Raw genomic sequence first — 21974 nt, 5'->3', positions numbered from 1 at the left:
TACATACATTGATGCGATGTAAGTAGTACATCGGTCCACTTTGATGTCAATCATAGTGCAACCAAGGTCCATATCATCACACATGACCAAATGACAGGCTTCATACAGTTCAAGTACAAGAGCACCTGTCCCAAATATACGCCATCAATTTACAGACATCAAATAGTATAAGTAAGAATCACATTCATGTTTTATTTCAACACAACAATAAACTGGAAGGCACCACTGTAAAACAAATGTGCACATTTTATTCAAATATACACAATTGCCCACCCACTCAATACCAGTAGATTCATTACAAAACACAATGGCAAACTGTACAATTGGAAAAAGGGCTGCCCTAGGCAAGAATGGGCTGGCAAGACTAATTTACCAATCTAAAAATGGTTAGCTGACATAGCTAATTTAGTGACTGTCAGTAACTGATATGAGAAAAACTGCTGATGCACAGCCAAATTTCGAAATTGCACCTTGTGTATTCTACTATTCTAACTCAACAGTAAGTTTAAGTAACAGTAAGTTGAGATCCCAAGGCGACCGACTATGTCGCTTATGCATGGGGCCTGACCTGGTTGTTGGAAATCAATTACCTGTTTTCCCCTTAAACAAAATATTACATATATATTTCAGCTGATCATTTCAACATGATTGTGCTACTGTATATGTGTCCGTTTTCATTGAAATCCCCTCAACAGCAAACTAAATATTATGTGGAGCCACGACCAAACTAACACATTCTGCAATCTGTCTTTTTTATACAATCAAGACAATTGTACTTCACATTTGCTGCACCTCCTCCCACCTACATGGTTCATAGCACCAGGAACCTCATGTGGCCTGCACATGGCACTCATGCACATAATAGTAAAAAATCCTCTCATTAGTGGACCCATATAGTGCCATCAAAGGGAGACATGTCTTCGCAGTCCCCTACAGTGTTGAGTCAGAGATTCTTATACAGTCCCAGCCAAGTATTCAGAGATTGTTAAATCAAGTGCTCCTCCTTTTCTGTAGCTTGGACTGCTCCCAGGTCAGTCCAGCTGACTGTTATAACAGTACTCCTCCCCTGGGCCACGCTCAGTATATGTCCATTTGAACGTTCCACATTTTCCCCTGCTGATCGCAGCCTTGGTGTTGGGTCCGGTTCAGTCCAGTTCTGGCTCTCTGCTGCTGGTTGGCTGCTCTGTGTCACTAACGTCCTCATCGGAGCAGACCCGTTGCGTGGAGAAACGGAACAGGTGCATGAGGTCCTGGAAACGGGCACCAACCTAGAGGAGACATGTTTAGGGAAGTTACAGTAAAGGGATAAAAGGGTCAAATGGCCACCTCCTCAAAGGAAACATCTTAAAATCACACACAGACCCAATTCCATTTTAGTACCCATTGGTCTAGCTGCTGGCCCTTCACAGATCTAAATAGGAAGTAACATGGTTATGGTTCTATCCTGTTCTTTCAGCCCCATAGTGGGGCTATGGGAAGTGGTAAGGGGTAGAAATAGAAGTGGGTGTGGTTCTCGCTCACCTCATTGGCTGTCTTGTTGTCAAGTTGGGTGGAGACAGCCTGAAAGGTGTTTTTATTAGCTCCCTTCTGTTGACAGGCAGTCAAGATGGCACGGTCCGCCTCCCTGTTAAAACATAACAATAAATGAAACCAGATTTAATACAATTATTTCTATTGCGAAGCATCTATTTGACAATCCACCAGAATGGTAGAATACACTTTGCACCACACACCTTAAACGAGCATACAACAGGAGAAAAATGGCTCTAACCTGGTCCAGAGGATGACTTTCTCTCCACTGGGTGTAAGCGAGATGTTTTTGGCACAGACTGGGCGGTTAGAGCGATCCCCTTCTTTCTCCTCGTCCGCTTCATCCTCCCTTACTCGTTTGGCTTTTGGGGTTTTAGGACCTTGGCATCTCTTGGCATTTGCTGCTGATGACCTCTGGGAAGTGGAGTTTGTGTTGGTCACATCACCACAGCCTCTGTTCTCAGTCTGACACTGTAGCGAGGGCCGTATGTGGAGCGTGTTGAAAAACCCCCAGAACTCACCCTGCAGGTGGGTGTGACCTTGGAGAAGGGTGGCCACCTGCGCTTTCATCTGAAAGATAGAGAAAGAGACATCTAATGTCCTAATAAACTACCTTTCGAATCTGATGAATAAATGGACCCTCCTCCACTATGATATTTCACTCCCATCTGCTTCGCTAGCTTTGATATTATGTTATATTGCCGTTTTCCAAGACAAAAAGTAGAACATGCTGCTCATGTGAAATCAATGTAGCACCCCCCAGCACACCTCCTTGATGCCAGCAGGGCTGAGAGTAGGGCCTCCTTGAAGGACGCTCACTATCTTGCAGTAGTGCGAGGAGGTTTCCCCAAAACTCAGCTCCAGTTGTCGCAGGAAGCGCCGGCTCCGCTCAAATGCCTGCTGTTCTGCGAGCTACGGCAGGTGGAGGAGAAGGAATATTAACACTGACCACTGTCTGTCACACACAGATAACAGACCAATGGGCTTTAGTTTTGATGAAATTACACACACACACACACACACACACACACACACACACACACACACGACAAGTTTCTAAGTGTGTATTTACAAAGTGAATAGAAGACCAAGCCAGCACATACCAGTCCACACTCCTGGGCTTGTTCGAGATGGAGGAAGGCAGCAAAGTCTCGGAGCAGCTCCGGCCACTCATTCAGAACAGGCTTTAGCCTGGTGAAGAGTTCCACAGAGGTGTGCTCATCTCCGTCCTGCTCAAACTCATAGAGTACCTCCAGAAACTCCTTCACACGCCCCGGCACCTCCTGCAGGGCATGGCACACCTGGTCATAAAGAGCAAGAGAGTTATATTTGCAGTAGGATTAAGGATTTCTTAACGTCTTAGCTGTTAAGTCCCTATATAGGAGATTTTGGGCAGTTCTGGACTGGTTCCGACTGACATTCTGGTGTACAAAGTGCTCTGTGAATGTCGTAAGGTCCTGTTCCTTCTAGTGCCAGAAACCCCCATCTGTCTGCTCTGTGCTACCACTCTTTCAGAGGCGCTGACTTGAAGTGTCAGGTTTTAGACCCCACATTTGCATAAGGAGTGATTTTCTGGCCTATCCAGACAAATAATCGATTTGTTCTTCCTCTGAGTGACTGAGCCCAGCCTGGGAGATGGTATATGAAAGGGGACAGTCTAGCGAATACAACAGTTGAGGTTTCATTTCACTGTGATATTCTCAGTCAGATTGACAGCTCTCAACAGGAAAAGACTACATTTCATAGAATTTAAGCAAGACCACTTTCTCTTGGGTCACAGATGGCCGAAATTAATTCCTGCTCGAAGCTGCAGTTGTAACAAATCTGCACACATTTGAATGGCGTCTCTGCGCCGCTCAGTGGACGTTTAGGAGAAAGGTCTCTCGTCAGTTATATGAACTTGTGCCAATAAGTACTGTCACTAAGTAGGATCATTCACTGTTCTAAGGTGAAATCTTATAGTAAGTCGCTTAAAATTGGATTGTTTCTATATTTAGAAATCATTATGAAAAATCTGATATTAGTGCAACGTACTTGAACTTGTGTCCTCAAAGTGAGTACACCTCAGCAATTTATAACTCTATTTTTTTTTACCAGAAAGGTGAGTTCCAGACCTTTCTGAAACTACGCAACAGTTGTTAACAGCCATCTCAGGAAAAATAATCACAGTTGGGTATGTCTATTTAGGCAGAAATCTAAATGATGTTGATGAGAGGGTGGCTATAACTGTAAATAGTGCAACAACGTATTGCAAGTGATACACTGCATGCAATCGCAAGCTGCCTTATTCCGATGTAATATCGGATTGAATGCTACCCCAGTCCATTTCAAATGGTTATTTTGGCCAACTTCGCTCAATGCTAAGGGGTGTTAATCAGACAGAAAATGTAGCCCAAAGCCTTTTAAGCACTTTGGGTGCGAGAAATGAGCTTTATAAATAAAATAAATTATTATTTACCCTGTTGAGATAATTCTGAGCGAAAGCCATTTCCTTCTTCTCCCTCAGGGGGTCGCTGTCGAGTACGTCGTCATAGTCACAGAGGAATGGTGGGATTTTGGACATGCCCTCGCTGCCAACTTCTCCCGTGTGATGCTGCTCGTGAATTGAGCTGGGAGGGTTGGGGGTGTTACTACAGCAGCCTGGGAAGGACATCAAATCCAGCTGGTGTGGTTAGATGGGAGAAGAGAAAGACTCCCCCCTAATTCCAAACAGACCCCTAGGACTTTGTAGAAATCTGATAGCATTGATATATTTCATAAACCTATTCAATTCTATGTGAAGTGTTCCCCCCTATACACATTTAGCAGCGGCTGCTTCTGCAAAGTGTGGCCTATACTGCAAAAAATGTATAATATTTATAATGGAGACCTATAGATATGCCCCAGGAAGAGTGCATCCGCCGCCCTTGCTAACTTTGACACTGCTGCTGAAAAAGACCCTAGTGGAAAAACTGTGTGTGTCCCCCTACATGTTGTGGTTTTTAAAGATTGGCGGGACGCTAACCTGAGGGTGTGCCTGATCGTTCGCCTTCTTCCGAGTCCTCTGACCTCCCCCCCGACGCCAGCCATGACAGTTTCTCCATTGTCTCCTAAAAGGCAAGATAACACACAAACCAAAACTATGAGGCGTGTGATATACGTGTAAAGAACTTGGTAAATACAATTTATTAATATGTTGTAATATCAACGTGTCACATGATCTCACTCACTTGCAGCTCTGGCACGGACAACGTGGACACCTCAGAGGCCGGTGATACCGCTTCCTCTACCTCCTGATCTCCCATCCCCTCGTCACCCTCTCTCCCTCCGTCCCCCATGCCCGACGGTCTAGGTGATAGGGTCAGCGTTATCTCCTGCACCTCCTCTGACTCCTCCATGGGGTCAATGCAGTCAACGCTCCCCGGGGGACTGGCCGAGGACTCAGACAGGGCCAGGAGGGTCATTCCAAAATCATCCCCATCCTCCTCTTCCCTGCCACAGTCCTCTTTCTCTTCATCTCTCCCCTCTTCCTCCATTACAGCTGTGACATAGTCGTCAGGGATCAGAGCCTGGTCCAGGGCAGGGGGTTCCGGGGAGGCTGAAGGCTGGGGCTGACCCTCACTCTTCAGGCTGCTTTTGAGTTCCTTCGTCACCCGACGGCTGGTCCTGGAGGATTTGTCCTTGAATTGTTCGATAGGACTCGTAGGAGAGACAGAGGTTTGGGTTTCGGTACTAGTGGAGGCGGTTCTACTATTCATATGTGAAAACCAAAAGAGGTTTGCGCCACTGTTAGGGGTCACAGTATTCAGGTTTGTTTGTGGAGGGTTCTTGTTGTTGGGTGGAGGAGCTGGCAGCAGCCTGGGCAGCCTGCGGAGGTTGGCGAACGTGCTGAACTTCCCAGCAACCTGGTCTTCAGCCAATGGAGCGGAATGGGACAATCGGGAGGCCAATACCCTGGCGGAATGAGCGGGACAAAGGACAGCTGCAGCCACTGGGGCAGGCAAATTGAGAATGACTTGCAGGGGCTTCTGGGAAGGTTTGGGTTGAGGCCTGAGGGGATGTTTCAGATGAGGCTTGGTGGGATGCTGAAGAGGAGGAGGTTTGGATGTTGCAGGGTGGATGGGTTGCAGTTCGTGCTGAATCACAGCACCCGTCTGCAAATTATTTTCTGAGCGTCTAGTTCCACTTTTCAGACTGTGGGGGGCGCTGTGCGATACAGCAAGGGACAGCGAGAGGTCACAGTCTGGTGGAGGGTGACAGCGCCTGAAGCCGCAGCGCTGGAATGAAAGGCTGTCGGGGAGTTGGGGCGGGTAGCGAGTCGCAGGTGGGAAGCTGTAGTCCAAGGTCCTGGAAGAACTGAAGAGAAGCGTGTTGAGTGGGGCTTTCTTTGATTGACAGGCCGACATGGTTTCTGTATCTGGCGAGCTGTTGAGATCTTCGATTGCTTCGTAGATATAAGGCAAACTTCTCTGTAGGAATAGAACATGTATTTAAATCAATATGAACTATTTAGTTATCCAAATATCCAAACAAAGTTGACTTTATCTTAACTGATACAAACAAACTTTCAGTCCGAAACAACCTTTATTGTTAGCAGACAATAAGTGTTTGCAATATGGTAGAAGCTCCCCTAAGAAAATTGGAATGCTAGATAGCCAACAATATAGTTTCTAACTATCCTAGGTGTGGATTTGTGATTGGGATCAAGCAGTAGTATTCTAAGTGTTGGTTGGTACCCCCAGCCATCCGGGCATGGCTCTCTCCTCTCTCTCCATTGAGGGGCGCAGGTCACCCGGGTTCACTCGTTCACAGGCCACTGGCATGGGCTGAACCAACTTCTGGAGCCGGTAGGCCTGAAAAAGACGTAGGGAGAGGCACTTTTTGAGGCCCATTCGTTCGCATTGTTGATGGTCAACGCTAACATTTAGTTGAGTATTAGTTCATGTTAGTGGATGCAGTGGCAAGAGAAAGTATGTCAACCCTTTGGAATTACCTGGATTTCTGCATAAATTGGTCGTCAAATTTGATCTGATCTTCATCACAACAATAGACAAACACAGTGTGCTTAAGCTACCAACCCACAAATGATTGTATTTTTTTGTCTCTATTGAATACATCATTTAAACATTCACAGTGTAGGTTGGGAAAAGTATGTGAACCCCTAGGCTAATGACTTCTCCAAAAGCAAATTGGAGTCAGGAGTCAACTAACCTGTGGTCCAATCAATGAGACGAGATTGGAGATGTTGGTTAGAGCTGTCCTGCCCTGTAAAAACACTAAACATTTGAGTTTGCTATTCACAAGAAGCATTGCCTGATGTGAACCATGCCTCGAACAAAATAGATCTCAGAAGACTAAGAATTGTTGACTTGCATTAAGCTGGAAAGGGTTACTAAAGTATCTCTAAAAGCCTTGATGTTCATCAGTCCACAGTAAGAAAAATTGTCTATAAATGGAGATAGCACTGTTGCTACTCTCCCTAGGAGTGGCTGTCCTGAAAAGATGACTGCAAGAGCACAGCGCAGAATGCTCAAGGAGGTTAAGAAGAATCCTAGAGTGTTAGCTAACGACTTACAGAAATCTCTGGAACATGCTAACATCTCTGTTGACGAGTCTACGATACGTAAAACACTAAACCAGAATGGTGTTCATTGGAGGACACCCCAGAAGAAGCCACTGCTGTCCAAAAAATACATTGCTGCACGTCTGAAGTTCGCAAAAGAGCACCTGGATGTTCCACAGCGCTACTGGCAAAATATTCTGTGGACAGATGAAACTGAAGTTGAGTTGTTTGGAAGGAACACACAACACTATGTGTGGAGAAAAAAAGGCACAGCACACCAACATAAAAACCAACTGTAAAATATGGTGGAGAAAGATGGTTGGGGGCTGATTTGCTGCCTCAGGGCCTGGACAGCTTGCTATCATCGACGGAAAAATGAATTCCCAAGTTTATCAAGACATTTTGCAGGAGAATGTAAGGCTATCTGTCCACCAATTGAAGCTCAACAAAGTTGGGTGATGCAACAGGACAACGATACAAAACACAGAAGTAAATCAACAACAGAATGGCTTCAACAGAAGAAAATATGCCTTCTGGAGTGGGTTATTACTGTCAAAGGAGGGTCAACCAGTTATTTTTTATTTAACTATTAAATCCAAGGGTTCAACATACTTCTTCCACCTTGCACTGTGAATTTTTACATGGTATGTTCAACAAAGACATGAAAAAGTATAATTGTTTGTGTGTTATTAGATTAAGCAGACTGTGTTTGTCTATTGTTGCAAATTTTATGACCAATTTATGCAGAAATCCAAGTAATTCCAAAGGGTTCACATACTTTTTCTTGCCACTGTATGTCTTTGTGAAGAAATCTAGAGTGTAGATTGTAATCTCTCCTGGCCTATAGAACAGGTCCAAGTTAAAGAAACTAGCAAACTAACTAACTAAAAACAAGTCATTTAGAAAAATGTGTGCACTACCCCAAACAATAAATAGTCCCACTAACACTTACTTTAGTAATACTGTATAGAATTTGTAGATCCAGGTTCTACCTTGATGACGTTGTTGGCATGGGTGGGTTTACACTTCTCCAAAATGTGGTCACGGAGCTGAGAGACCTTCTTGGCACGGAGCAGGTAGTGACACAGCAGCTCCTTGGGCTGGAGGGTCTCCCCCAGGTTCCTCAGGCCCAGGACGATCAGGCTGGAAAAACAAAATGGCAAAGAGCAAAAGACTCAGCCTACGGACTTAGTTTATTTCTCAGAGAGTTGTTAACACAAAAAAGCATACAGAAATCAATTTCATTCAGATTCCAAGTTTACGGACTACGGAAACAAATTGGTTTAGGACGGTGTGCATATAACAGAGCATATACAGTGTAAAATGGGCATTCTAGGCGGGTATAACGTTTAGTCATTATATTTAATAGGTGATTCTTACCAGTCCTCTCCTGCGGTGAACATGCTGACGGAGCGAGCAGAATGCAGGGCTGGGTCCAGGCTGACGTGGGGCAGCAGCTCAGGGTACAGGAACACGGGCCGCGTGGCAAACAGCCATGCCAGCTGGGGGGGCATCGACGGATGCTTCCGGACTGGTAACACACAACGAACCAGTTAGTGTGAGAAAGATTAAAACAAACATGAATTAGGCCCAACATCCTAAGTGAGTCCAAATATTTTCAATTGAGACGGGTATGTTGTAATGAAACAGAGTATATGTGTGTCAGAAGTCACCTTTACCTCATCAATTTGACTATCGCCATTGCTCTCGCGATCACTTACCTCTCCTGCGTGTTCGTGGCTCGTTAGGGGCTTCTTGGTAAGGGATTGGGGACAGTGAGAGCTCCTCTAGCAGTGACAGTGCCCCCTGTAGGTTACAGGCGTTGAACACACTGGTGAACCCTGGCTCCACTGGGCCCCGGGTCAACTCCCCACGCTGGGCAAACATCTTTAACTCCATCTGAGAAAGAGGTAGGGAAGGAGTACATTAACTATATATATATTTTGAGAGAGATGAAAAGGAGGGAGATATGGTGGGAGTATCAGAGAGAGAATGAGAGTATGTTTATAAGTTGGTGCAGCTGAAGGCACCAGTGAAAGTGTGTTTGTCAGTATGTTTCTCTCTCACCAGGAACTGCTTGGTGGTGGCAGCTTCGCTCTGCAGTGCAGCCACCGGGCTGGTCAACATTTGGACCTGGGTTAAGAGCTGGACGTGCTGCAGACAGAGGAAAATACAGTCATTACTGATCAAGAAACAAACAAAGGTTATCTTCATTGTGATTCCAGGATTGACCAGGATTTTACTACGTAGGTTGATTTAGATATTTTTGTTGTTGTTTACACCTTAGCCAAATACATTTAAACTCAGTTTTCCCAATTCCTGACATTTAATCCTAGTAAAAATTCCCCGTTTTAGGTCAGTTAGGATCACAACTTTATTTTAAGAATGTGAAATGTCAGAATAATAGTAGAGAGAATGATTTATTTCAGCTTTAATTTCTTTCATCACATTCCCAGTGGGTCAGAAGTTTACATGCTACCAAATACTAATTGAGTGTATTGCCTTTAAAATTGTTTAACTTGGGTCAAATGTTTTGGGTAGCCTTCCACAAGCTTCCCACAATAAGTTTGGTGAATTTTGGCCCATTCCTCCTGACAGAGCTGGTGTAACTGAGTCAGGTTTCTAGGCCTCCTTGCTCGCACACACTTTTCTGTTCTGCCCACAAATTTTCTATAGGATTGAGATCAAGGCTTTGTGATGGCCACTCCAATACCTTGACTTTGTTGTCCTTAAGCCATTTTACCACAACTTTGAAAGTATGCTTGGGGTCATTGTCCATTTGGAAGACCCATTTTCAACCAAGCTTTAACTTCCTGACTGAAGTCTTGAGATGTTGCTTCAATATATCCACATTATTTTCCATCCTCATGAAGCCATCTATTTTGTGAAGTGCACCAGTCCCTCCTGCAGCAAAGCACCCCCACAACATGATGCTGCTACCCCCGTGCTTCACAGTTGGGATGGTGTTCTTCAGCTTGCAAGCCTCCCCTTTCCTCTAAACATAACAAATGGTCATTATGGCCAAACAGTTCTATTTTTGTTTCATCAGACCAGAGGACATTTCTCCAAAAAGTATGATCTTTGTCCCCATGTACAGTTGCAAACTGTAGTCTGGCTTTTTTATGGCGGTTTTGGAGCAGTGCCTTCTTCCTTGCTGTGCGGCCTTTCAGGTTATTGTCGATATAGAACTCGTTTTACTGTGGATATAGATACTTTTGTACCTGTTTCCTCCAGCATCTTCACAAGGTCCTTTGCTGTTATTCTGGGATTGATTTGCACTTTTCTCACCAAAGTACGCTCATCTCTAGGAGACAGAACGGGTCTCCTTCCTGAGCGGTATGACGGCTGCGTGGTCCCATGAAGTTTATACTTGCATACTGTTGTTTGTACAGATGAACGTGGTACCTTCAGGTGTTTGGAAATTGCTTCCAAGGATGAACCAGACTTGTGGAGGTCTACATGTTTTTTTCTGAAGTCTTGGCTGATTTCTTTTGATTTTCTCATGATGTCAAGCAGAGAGGCACTGAGTTTGAAGGTAGGCCTTGAAATACATGCACAGGTACACCTCCAATTGACTCAAATTATGTAAATTAGCCTATCAGAAGCTTCTAAAGCCAAGACATAATTTTCTGGAATTTTCCAAGCTGTTTAAAGGCACAGTCAACTTAGTGTATGTAAACTTCTGACCCACTGGAATTGTGACACAGTGAATTATAAGTGAAATAATCTGTCTGTAAACAATTGTTGGAAAAATTACACGTGTCATGCACAAAGTAGATGTCCTAACCGACTTGCCAAAACTATAGTTTGTGAACAAGAAATTTGTGGAGTGGTTAAAAAGCGAGTTTTAATGACTCCAACCTAAGTGTATGTAAACTTCCGACTTCAACTGTAACAAAGAAGGGTTCAGGTCAATTCCAATTTAATTTGAAATTCAATTCACTCATGAAGTGGAGAATTTGAATTCAATTGGAATTTAGAATTGAAATTAAATATTTGTAAATTTCCCAGTTAATGGAATTTATGCACTTAGTATAAAACAATTGACTGCAATTATTTCAACATGTATTCCTATATTTATAGTATAGCTAGGCTGTCTAAACAGTGACATAATCAGCCCGAAAGCCTGAGGCTATTTAATTCATACTTGTGTAATTGTTTGGGATAATATTTAATTGGAAATAGAATTCTTGGAATTTACCCAACATTGGAATTGAGAGGAATTGAATCATCTCTGAATTCAAAGACTGACCTGGAATTTGAATCTAATTAAATTAATTTACAGGGACAGGGAATTTAAATAGAATTGAATTTGTGGAATTAACCACAAAACAAAGACCACAGACCTGCTGGACTTGCTGCTGCAGTTGGAGTCTCTGGCAGTGGGAGAGGGTGGGGGTGAATGGAGGTGGGGGCTCACGGGGCTTGGTGACAAGGGCCCTGGGGGCCAAAAGGCCCTGGCTCTCCAGCAGGGCCCGGTGATGCCGGATGGCGGCCAGCTGCTCCTTCACCGTACGGTAGCGCCCTGCTGTCACCACCGCCATGGGGTCCCCCAACCTAGAGATCAAAGGTCAAACTGGGTCAGCTATACAGCGGTCAAATCAGACAAGGTTGAACGTTGTCACTCAGAGGTATGAAGGTTGTGATTGGAGATTGAAAAAATGTCACTGGGTGGGTGAGTTGAAGGTATAAAGGTTGGTGGGTGAGTTGAAGGTTGAGATTAGAGGTTGACATTAATATTCAGAATTACATTTTGAATGAATTCGTTATTCACTGTGTATTTATTCCTTGTGTCACTATTTCATTTTTGTTGCTTCTTTAACACTGCATTGTTAGAAAATGACCCGTAACTAAGCATTTTACTGTTAGTCTACACAATTACAAATTTGATTTGAGAAATGGAATTCAATTGACCCCAAAACTTCCTGCAGCAGAGTCGCACACTTGTGAAGATGACACCGTAACAAAAACAACAGCAGAACAGTGTGTATATGACGTGCACAAGTGTGCGGGTATACTAACGGGATATCTGGTGGGGTACTGAAGGCGGGCTTCCCCAGGGCAGGCGCCTCTTCCTCCCTCTCCTCCTCTTCCTCGTGTCCTTCCTCATCTTGCTCCTGAGCAGTGAGCTCATCCTGGAACTGGAACACACAGAGAGAGATAAATACACCACACATAGACAACCACACAGACAACATAAACACACAGACAACCACACAGACAACATAAACACATAGACAACCACACAACAGAAACACAGGGGTAAAGAAAGAGGCTAACGAAACAACACAACACAGAATCTCTTACGGTCTCAAACAACTCCTCCATCAACTGGTTCACTTCCTTTTCTGAAAAATAATTACGAAGAATGGGAGATGAGGGTCAGCGCCCAACATGGTCACAGCCTAGATGAGTTGACTCCATCTCTTGGCTGCTAGGCAGCTCCGTCCCTAGGGTCCCCATGGTAACTCACTGGGGATGCGGACGGCTCGGTCGTTACGGTAATCCTCAACGTCGGGTTCGTCGATCTCTGCCAGGAAGTTATACTCCGGGTCGTCATCATCGTCGCCTTCCTCTGAAAAGAGTAAGAGAATGGACATTTGAGAAAGAGGAACAGAGTGCAACAGTTTGTGTGCAAGAGTCAGTAAGTCAGAGAGTAGTAACACTATATATTATATAGATCAGAGATGGGCCTCGTTGATCAGAGATGGGCCCAGTCCTCGTTCGTCTGATTGGTGTCAATTTTCCCTCAGCCCTTTAAACTAACACAACTGATTAAACTAATTGCATTAGTTAATTCTTGGCATCAGGAGTGTTAGCAGGGGCAAAAGTATGTCACCAATCAGGCCCCTGAGGACTGTTGCCCATCGCTGATATATACTGAGCTATGACAGGGCTATTCAACTACTGAACAAAAAAATATATTGGTCAAATGTTTCATGAGCTGAAATAAAAAAAACTCCCAGAAATGTTCCATACACACAAAAAACATATTTCTCTCAAATGCACAAATTTGTTTACATTCCTGTTAGTGAGCATTTTTCCTTTGCCAAGATAATCCATCCACCTGACAGGCGTGGCACATCAAGAAGCTGATTAAAGTGCCAGGGACAATAAAAGGCCATTAAAATGTGCAGTTTTGTCATACAACACAAGTTGAGGGAGACTGCGGGTATGTCAAACAGAGCTGCTGCCAGAGATTTGAATGTTAATTTCTCTACCATAAACCGGCTTCAACATAATTTTAGAGAATTTGGCAGTACATCCAACCGGCCTCACAACTGCAGGCCACGTGTAACCATGCCAGACCAGGACGACATCCGGGTGCTGAGGAGTATGTCTGTAATAAAGCCTTTTTGTGGAAAAGAAACTCATTCTGATTGGCTGGACCTGGCTCCACCCACCCCTGCCATGTGAAATTCATAGATTAGGACCTAATTTATTTATTCCAATTGACTGATTTCCTTCTATGAACTATAACTCAGTAAAAATCAAGTTGCATTTATATTTTTGTTCAATATTTTATGTTTGTAAATATTTCAGCTTTTATTTTCATTTGTTTTTTTCCTGTCTGAAATGTGCTGTATAAATAAAGTTGGATTTGATTATAGATAGAATAGAATTGTCATAGTGCTTATATCCAGTCCTTTCACATCTGGGTAATTGTTTCCCAAAGTTTATTTCACCTTTATTTAATTAGGCAAGTCAGCTAAGAACAAATTCTTATTTACAATGACAGGGTTTTAACCTTGTCCGCTTGGGGATTCGATCCAGCAACCTTTCAGTTACTGGCCCAATGCTCTAACCACTAGGCTACCTGCCGCCCCCATAAGTTAACTTATTTGCTTATGGGTCTTCAGAATTAGGTTTATATTTTCAAAACACCCCTTTTACCCCACTTGTCCTTCTCATTACAGAACTGGCTGAAGAGCTCAAATTGGGAAAAATACTAATTTTATTTTCAGTGTTATGTTTAACTCATTAGGGGAGCAATGTAAAAATTCTTAGGAATATTGATTTGTTATTTTTGAACTTATAGGATAATGAGAATTTTGTGAAAATGTTGGTAAAACACATATGATAAAAAAAACTATAATAAATTATGAAATAGATAAGTACAGATCCTAATCGCAGTGATTCAAGAGGACATTTTGTGAAAAATGACACTTGAGAATTGGTTTTGTTTTTTGACAGCTTCGTGAGAATGTCCCATCTACACTAGCTGCCGAGAATAGTTGCTTGGAGTGGATTTGGAATTGAGCAGCGCACACACGCTCCACCCCCTCACCATCGTTGTACATGTCAGAGGTCATGATGCCCTGAAGCCAGTGGGTCCACTCAAGGTCCTCGGGGGCGGAGCCACACCCGTACATGTCAGGCGTGATGTCGGGGGCACAGAGCTCTGCCTCCAGCTGGCCCATGGGGACGTCCCGGAGGGGCCTCTTGGAACGAGTACGACACGCCATCAGACCGTCCGCCATGGGTGGCTGTGATAGGGGGAGGGAGACAGAGGGTGGTGGAGGGAGAGGAATAGGGAGGAACAGACATAGGAAAGACAATATGGAGAGGTGGACAGGGTTGGGAGAGCAAAAGCAGGAGGTTACCAGATCAAATCATACCGTCAGTATTAGCAGAGAGCCCCCACTGTAAATGTGATAGAGTATATTGTCCTCAGCAATATGTCTTACAATGAACAAAATCAATTAGGGTATTTGAGATATTAATAATTATAAATGCTGAATAAATGAATGTGACATTTTTTAGACATTTTAGAGCACAATATAAGGAGGATAATGACACCAAGAGTTTGTATGTATCATGTTCGGTTCACAAATCATAGGGTTTTACAGGAGGCATGTACAGTATAGGTCTAAAAAGTAACCTAAAATTAAGATTTTCCCAACAAAAAAAAGCATGTGAAATATCATTCCTCCCAATTAGGTTTCTATGTGAGAATTGCCCGAACAATCTGAGACAGCGCAAATATTTTCGTCCTATCATGGCGTGGAATCGCCCTGGTACCTGGTAGGGCTCCAGGCAGACTGGACCGATGGCTAGTTCCTCCTCGACGGCATGGAGCTTCTCCAGGAAGCTGAAGTCTGGAGGGGTCCTGGTGGTAGAAGGACCCTGGAGGCCATGGGAGGAGGAAGGTTGGGGGGGAGGGGGAGGGCCCATGGGGACTACCTCCACCGTCAGGTGTCTGGACCTGCTGCGTTGGACCTAAGAGGAAAGGAGGAGTTCCATAAACATATCTCACAAGAATAGAATAACAAGAGCATATTATGCTATTTACAAAAGGCAATATTCTGGATTTTTCTAAGAAAAATCTTTTTACAAATAAAGAAATCTTTAAAATTGTATTTTAGAGTGTGTCACCTGCATGGGGCTGACGCTCCTGTCGTCGTCCCACTGTGTGTGTATTCCCCTGTGGAAGCCTCCTCTGATTCCTCTAGGAGACGAGGCCATGCTCTCTATGTCACTCTCCTGAAATGTCTACAACACACACAAAGTTCAATACAGTCACACATATATATATATATATATATATATATGAGAGAGAGAGATAGAAAGAAATAACACATTTTCTATTTAAAGAACTGAAATATACAATCATAATGTATCTATGGCATTCTAAAGGTGATACAGTGGAACCACTTTGTATAGGTTATTTAACTACAACAATGACTCCGTAAGCATGATGAATGCCTTACAATGCATTAAAGATTTAAAAAATAATAATAATTCAGGCAACAAGCTCACAACAAGACACAGACAAATCCTATGAATCTCTTACATCTTCTGCTGTCTCGTCCTCCTCCTCTTCGTCGGGGCAGTACTCTTCATCAGAGGAGTCTTCCTCCGCTAGTTGAATGTCAACAAACTGTGGGGCCTGAAAATGGACAAGCACTTCAGCCTTTTCTAGTACGGTGCCATACTTTCCAGTCAGGTATTAAGTGTTTGATACTAAACTTTAACAGCATTAGCAGGACGATTGATGGATTTTCATTGGTGGTGGCAGGTCGCCTAGAGGTTAAGAGCATTGGGCCAGTAAACGAAAGGTTGCTGGTTCGAATCCCTGAGAAGGCAAGGTGGAAAGATCTGCCGTTCCGCCCTTGAGCAAGGCAGTTAACCAACAACAACTGCTCCCCAGGCGCCGATGACCTGGATGTCGAATAAGGCAGCACCCCGCACCTCTCTGATTGTGTTGGGTTAAATGGATTCAGTTGTGCAACTGACTAGGTATCCCCTTACCTTCTCTTTATTGACCTTTTTAATGGGTGAGATGTTCCAAGTGGAAATTACCTGAAATTACACAAAGATTGAATTTCAAGAGGCTCAATAGCATAACATGGCAAATCTAAATATATGCTAAAACGCACACACTAGAGGCAGTGAACTCACCACTCCTTTTTCTACCACTTCCTTGAATTTGGAACGTGTCATCTTGGGTTCCTAAGAGGTAGATGAGAAACATCTTTCTGGTAAGAAGAGGGGCGGGGGCGTATGCCTTATGGCTAACAAGACATGGTGTGATGAAAGAAACATACAGGAACTCAAATCCTTCTGTTCACCTGATTTGGAATTCCTCACAATCAAATGTAGACCGCATTATCTACCAAGAGAATTCTCTTCGATTATAATCACAGCCGTATATATCCCCCCCCCCAAGCAGACACATCGATGGCTCTGAACGAACTTTATTTGACTCTTTGCAAACTGGAATCCATTTATCCGGAGGCTGCATTCATTGTAGCTGGGGATTTTAACAAGGCTAATCTGAAAACAAGACTCCCTAAATTTTATCAGCATATCGATTGCGCAACCAGGGGTGGAAAAACCTTGGATCATTGTTACTCTAACTTCCGCGACTATATAAGGCCCTGCCCCGCCCTCCTTTCGGAAAAGCTGACCACGACTCCATTTTGTTGATCCCTGCCTACAGACAGAAACTAAAACAAGAGGCTCCCACGCTGAGGTCTGTCCAACGCTGGTCCGACCAAGCTGACTCCACACTCCAAGACTGCTTCCATCACGTGGACTGGGATATGTTTCGTATTGCGTCAAATAACAATATTGACGAATACGCTGATTTGGTGTGCGAGTTCATTAGAACGTGTGTTGAAGATGTCATTCCCATAGCAATGATTAAAACATTCCCTAACCAGAAACCGTGGATTGATGGCAGCATTCGCGTGAAACTGAAAGCGCGAACCACTGCTTTTAATCAGGGCAAGGTGACTGGTAACATGACCGAACACAAACAGTGCAGCTATTCCCTCCGCAAGGCTATCAAACAAGCTAAGCGTCAGTACAGAGACAAAGTAGAATCTCAATTCAACGGCTCAGACACAAGAGGCATGTGGCAGGGTCTACAGTCAATCACGGACTACAAGAAGAAATCCAGCCCAGTCACGGACCAGGATGTCTTGCTCCCAGGCAGACTAAATAACTTTTTGCCCGCTTTGAGGACAATACAGTGCCACTGACACGGCCTGCAATGAAAACATGCGGACTCTCCTTTACTGCAGCCGAGGTGAGTAAGACATTTAAACGTGTTAACCCTCGCAAGGCTGCAGGCCCAGACGGCATCCCCAGCCGCGCCCTCAGAGCATGCGCAGACCAGCTGGCCGGTGTGTTTACGGACATATTCAATCAATCCCTATACCAGTCTGCTGTTCCCACATGCTTCAAGAGGGCCACCATTGTTCCTGTTCCCAAGAAAGCTAAGGTAACTGAGCTAAACGACTACCGCCCCGTAGCACTCACTTCCGTCATCATGAAGTGCTTTGAGAGACTAGTCAAGGACCATATCACCTCCACCCTACCTGACACCCTAGACCCACTCTAATTTGCTTACCGCCCAAATAGGTCCACAGACGATGCAATCTCAACCACACTGCACACTGCCCTAGCCCATCTGGACAAGAGGAATACCTATGTGAGAATGCTGTTCATCAACTACAGCTCGGCATTCAACACCATAGTACCCTCCAAGCTCGTCATCAAGCTCGAGACCCTGGGTCTCGACCCCGCCCTGTGCAACAGGGTACTGGACTTCCTGACGGGCCGCCCCCAGGTGGTGAGGGTAGGCAACATCTCCACCCCGCTGATCCTCAACACTGGGGCCCCACAAGGGTGCGTTCTGAGCCCTCTCCTGTACTCCCTGTTCACCCACGACTGCGTGGCCACGCACGCCTCCAACTCAATCATCAAGTTTGCGGACGACACAACAGTGGTAGGCTTGATTACCAACAACGACGAGACGGCCTACAGGGAGGAGGTGAGGGCCGTTGGAGTGTGGTGTTAGGAAAATAACCTCACACTCAACGTCAACAAAACTAAGGAGATGATTGTGGACTTCAGGAAACAGCAGAGGGAACACCCCCCTATCCACATCGATGGAACAGTAGTGGAGAGGGTAGCAAGTTTTAAGTTCCTCGGCATACACATCATAGACAAACTGAATTGGTCCACTCACACAGACAGCATCGTGAAGAAGGCGCAGCAGCGCCTCTTCAACCTCAGGAGGCTGAAGAAATTCGGCTTGTCACCAAAAGCACTCACAAACTTCTACAGATGCACAATCGAGAGCATCCTGGCGGGATGTATCACCGCCTGGTACGGCAACTGCTCCGCCCACAACCGTAAGGCTCTCCAGAGGGTAGTGAGGTCTGCACAACGCATCACTGGGGGCAAACTACCTGCCCTCCAGGACACCTACACCACCCGATGTTACAGGAAGGCCATAAAGATCATCAAGAACATCAACCACCCGAGCCACTGCCTGTTCACCCCGCTATCATCCAGAAGGCGAGGTCAGTACAGGTGCATCAAAGCAAGGACCGAGAGACTGAAAAACAGCTTCTATCTCAAGGCCATCAGACTGTTAAACAGCCACCACTAACATTGAGTGGCTGCTGCCAACACACTGACACTGACTCAACTCCAGCCACTTTAATAATGGGAATTGATGGGAAATGATGTAAATATATCACTAGCCACTTTAAACAATGCTACCTTATATAATGTTACTTACCCTACATTATTCATCTCATATGCATACGTATATACTGTACTCTATTTCATCGACTGCATCCTTATGTAATACATGTATCACTAGCCACTTTAACTATGCCACTTGGTTTACATACTCATCTCATATGTATATACTGTACTCGATACGATCTACTGTATCTTGCCTATGCTGCTCTGTACCATCACTCATTTATATATCCTTATGTACATATTCTTTATCCCCTTACACTGTGTATAAGACAGTAGTTTTGGAATTGTTAGTTAGATTACTTGTTGGTTATTACTGCATTGTCGGAACTAGAAGCACAAGCATTTCGCTACACTCGCATTAACATCTGCTAACCATGTGTATGTGACAAATAAAATTTGATTTGATTAAAAAAAAAAAAAAAAGAGATGTTAAATTTAAGTGCACACAGAGACTGAATTCTCAACTGAAACCAACTGAAGAAGTCTTCATTTGGACATGGAAATGCAATGGTTGACACTCACAAAGACAGGCACGGCCTCCGTCTCATTGATTGCGGCTTTCATCATAGCCACCACATGCTCATTGGTGATCACTTCCTGTGGGTCAAAGGTCAAAAAACAAGGCTTACAATCAGTCTGTCTGTATTTGTCTGTCAGTATGTGAGGTTGTAGGCAAATTGTTTTTGTAGGAAATCAACATTTCCACAGGCCACACTAGCTGCATAAGTAACATTGGCAAGGTTGCAGCTATGAGTGAGTTAGTGGTAGGGTCGTAGTGAGTGGTCCCTCTCTGCACTCACATGAATGATGTTGCGGACGTTGGCCGTGGTCAAGTTGTGTTGTCTGGACTTGTTCTCTAGTTCACGGTCCAGCTCCCTGTCAATCTCCAGCTCTGGACCGGCCCCTTCCTGCTCTCCGCCCCCCACCTCTCCGTCCGCAGCTCTCTTCTTCCTATTTACCCCTCCCTTCTTCCTGCTGCCCTTGTGTCCCCCGCCCTGCCTGTCATCTGACAGAGAAGGAGAGAGAGTCAATCAGTCTTGCCCTCCTACAGTATGCTTTACTCATACTATAAAAGGAAAATGGTTAGCTGAGATAACTTCAGGATCGATTGTGGATAAGGTCCTGCTCCAAGGTCATTTTGTGCACCGTTCCTTATCTTGTTCATGTTGTATACAAGATGTGAGTACTGTTTCAGTATTAGTTGCTAAGGGCGGGCAGTTAATAGATATAGGTTCTCCTCACCCATTGTGATGACCAGGTCTGTTTCCTCTTCTGTCTGAGGGGGGCACTGTGCAGGGCTGCATTGGCCTGCCTCCTCTTCATTCTCTACCTGACCTGGAGATCCTGCAAAGCCAAGAGCCTCACATATTTACCTATATATCAATTGCTTAGGTAGGAGGCACAAAACATAGATAAAACGTATCATTAAAAGCTAAATGTGAAGTGAGAACTACTCTCCTTTGCCCATCTCCCTTTCCTCTACTTACCCTCAGCAACTAGAAGGTCTGAGCTGGGAACCTGGCCAATCAGGCCATGACTCTTGAACCTGGGAGACCGTCTCCATGGCGATGATGTCCCATGGATCTCCGGGACTCTCTCCTCTGTGGAAATGGTACCGATGGCACTGGCCTCTGTTCTGAGTGGTGATGATGCATTGTAGGATGCTGGTGTTCTAGTAGACTGTAGTTTCCCTGTCCTAATAGACTTGGCAGGGCCGCCTTTGAGAGAGCTGGACTTGCGTTTGCGGACCAGACTCATTGTGTAGTACCATCTGTGAGATTGATTGAGAACAACCATGGAAAGAGTTTATGGTGTGCATGTACAACTAGTCTCAAGTATCTCCCCATCCTTGTGTCCTCTGGACCCTTTGATCTGCACTGGTCTGACAAGATGGGGGGAAGCCATATGGCAGAATAGAATATCCTAGCTTGTAAGTACAGATAATTCGATTTTACCTGTCAGCTCAGATTGGTTTAAATGAGACGCACACTATGTTTTGTACACATATGGGCACTAGTGTTAGCTAACGTTACTCCTACTAGTATTAGCTAACACTCAAAGCTAAATGTAAATACTTATCTGCCCAGCTCCTTCTGTAAAGTACTTACGTTAGCTAGCTAGAGGTGGTATGTATATGAACACGTTTGCATACAGTTAGCTTTAGTTGACAACTGTTAGCTCTCATTGAGTGAGTGGTGTTGGCCATGGCATCAATCAGTGGCAATGGCATCCTCATAGTGCCAGTTGTGATGGTATGACGGCTAGCAACCTAAGCTAGCTAACTAAGTAGCTAACAAACTGCCTTTGATACTAGCTTGGAAATTGTTCTCAACAGAACAACATTTAAACAAACAAATTTCCCAAAAGGCGAATAACGTTACTATGTTCAAATTAATTGATGAATAGGAGTTTTCAAAACAACACTTCATCTTACCCGCCACAAAACCGCTAGCTCCATCAGCAGTAAACGCAGAAAACTACAACTAACATTATGTTTCCGGGTGCAACACTGAGTTCATTCCTGTCAGATACACTTTTGAGGAGATGGGAAACTCAATTTCGAATCGTATTAACTCCCATTGTGTCCGTTGCCCATGCGACGTCAATGGGCCGCGCGGTGCATTCTGGGTGATTATGTGACAAGGAGAGCTCTCCTTCAAAGAGGGAATGGGAGTTTATTATTCTGGGTGATTATGTGACAAGGAGAGCTCTCCTTCAAAGAGGGAATGGGAGTCTATTGAGCGCTAGCTCGAAAACCCAACATTAGCATGAATTTCGTCAACAAGAAGTACAACATTACAAATATTTTCAGAGATGTGAGATAATTGACTTGCTATATGTAATATCGTATATAGGAATATAGGCACTTTCTTGACTCATACACTGAGAAGGAATA

The 21974-nt window shown here is 44.4% G+C and overlaps 1 protein-coding gene across 1 annotated transcript; it reads right to left on the bottom strand.

Moving 5' to 3' along the window:
• Positions 1-166: 166 nt before the first annotated feature.
• LOC112232403 (GON-4-like protein) lies at positions 167-21624 on the bottom strand. The gene is made up of 28 exons (XM_024399414.2): positions 21513-21624; positions 20566-20849; positions 20321-20422; positions 19879-20084; positions 19601-19675; positions 16475-16525; positions 16325-16375; positions 15867-15962; positions 15449-15565; positions 15095-15292; positions 14361-14559; positions 12546-12647; positions 12380-12420; positions 12095-12213; positions 11419-11629; positions 9140-9226; positions 8794-8971; positions 8453-8603; positions 8065-8215; positions 6246-6362; positions 4740-5978; positions 4535-4619; positions 3989-4170; positions 2634-2831; positions 2299-2442; positions 1772-2100; positions 1522-1624; positions 167-1268 (listed from the first exon to the last, which is right to left on the bottom strand). Exons 2-28 carry the CDS (start codon positions 20834-20836, stop codon positions 1146-1148), a joined length of 4926 nt encoding a protein of 1641 aa, XP_024255182.1. The 5' UTR covers positions 20837-20849; positions 21513-21624; the 3' UTR covers positions 167-1145.
• Positions 21625-21974: the final 350 nt, after the last annotated feature.

Source organism: Oncorhynchus tshawytscha, linkage group LG13 (assembly GCF_018296145.1).
Source record: "Oncorhynchus tshawytscha isolate Ot180627B linkage group LG13, Otsh_v2.0, whole genome shotgun sequence".
Taxonomy (NCBI): Eukaryota; Metazoa; Chordata; class Actinopteri; order Salmoniformes; family Salmonidae; genus Oncorhynchus; species Oncorhynchus tshawytscha.
This window is presented reverse-complemented; position numbering and strand designations above follow the sequence as displayed.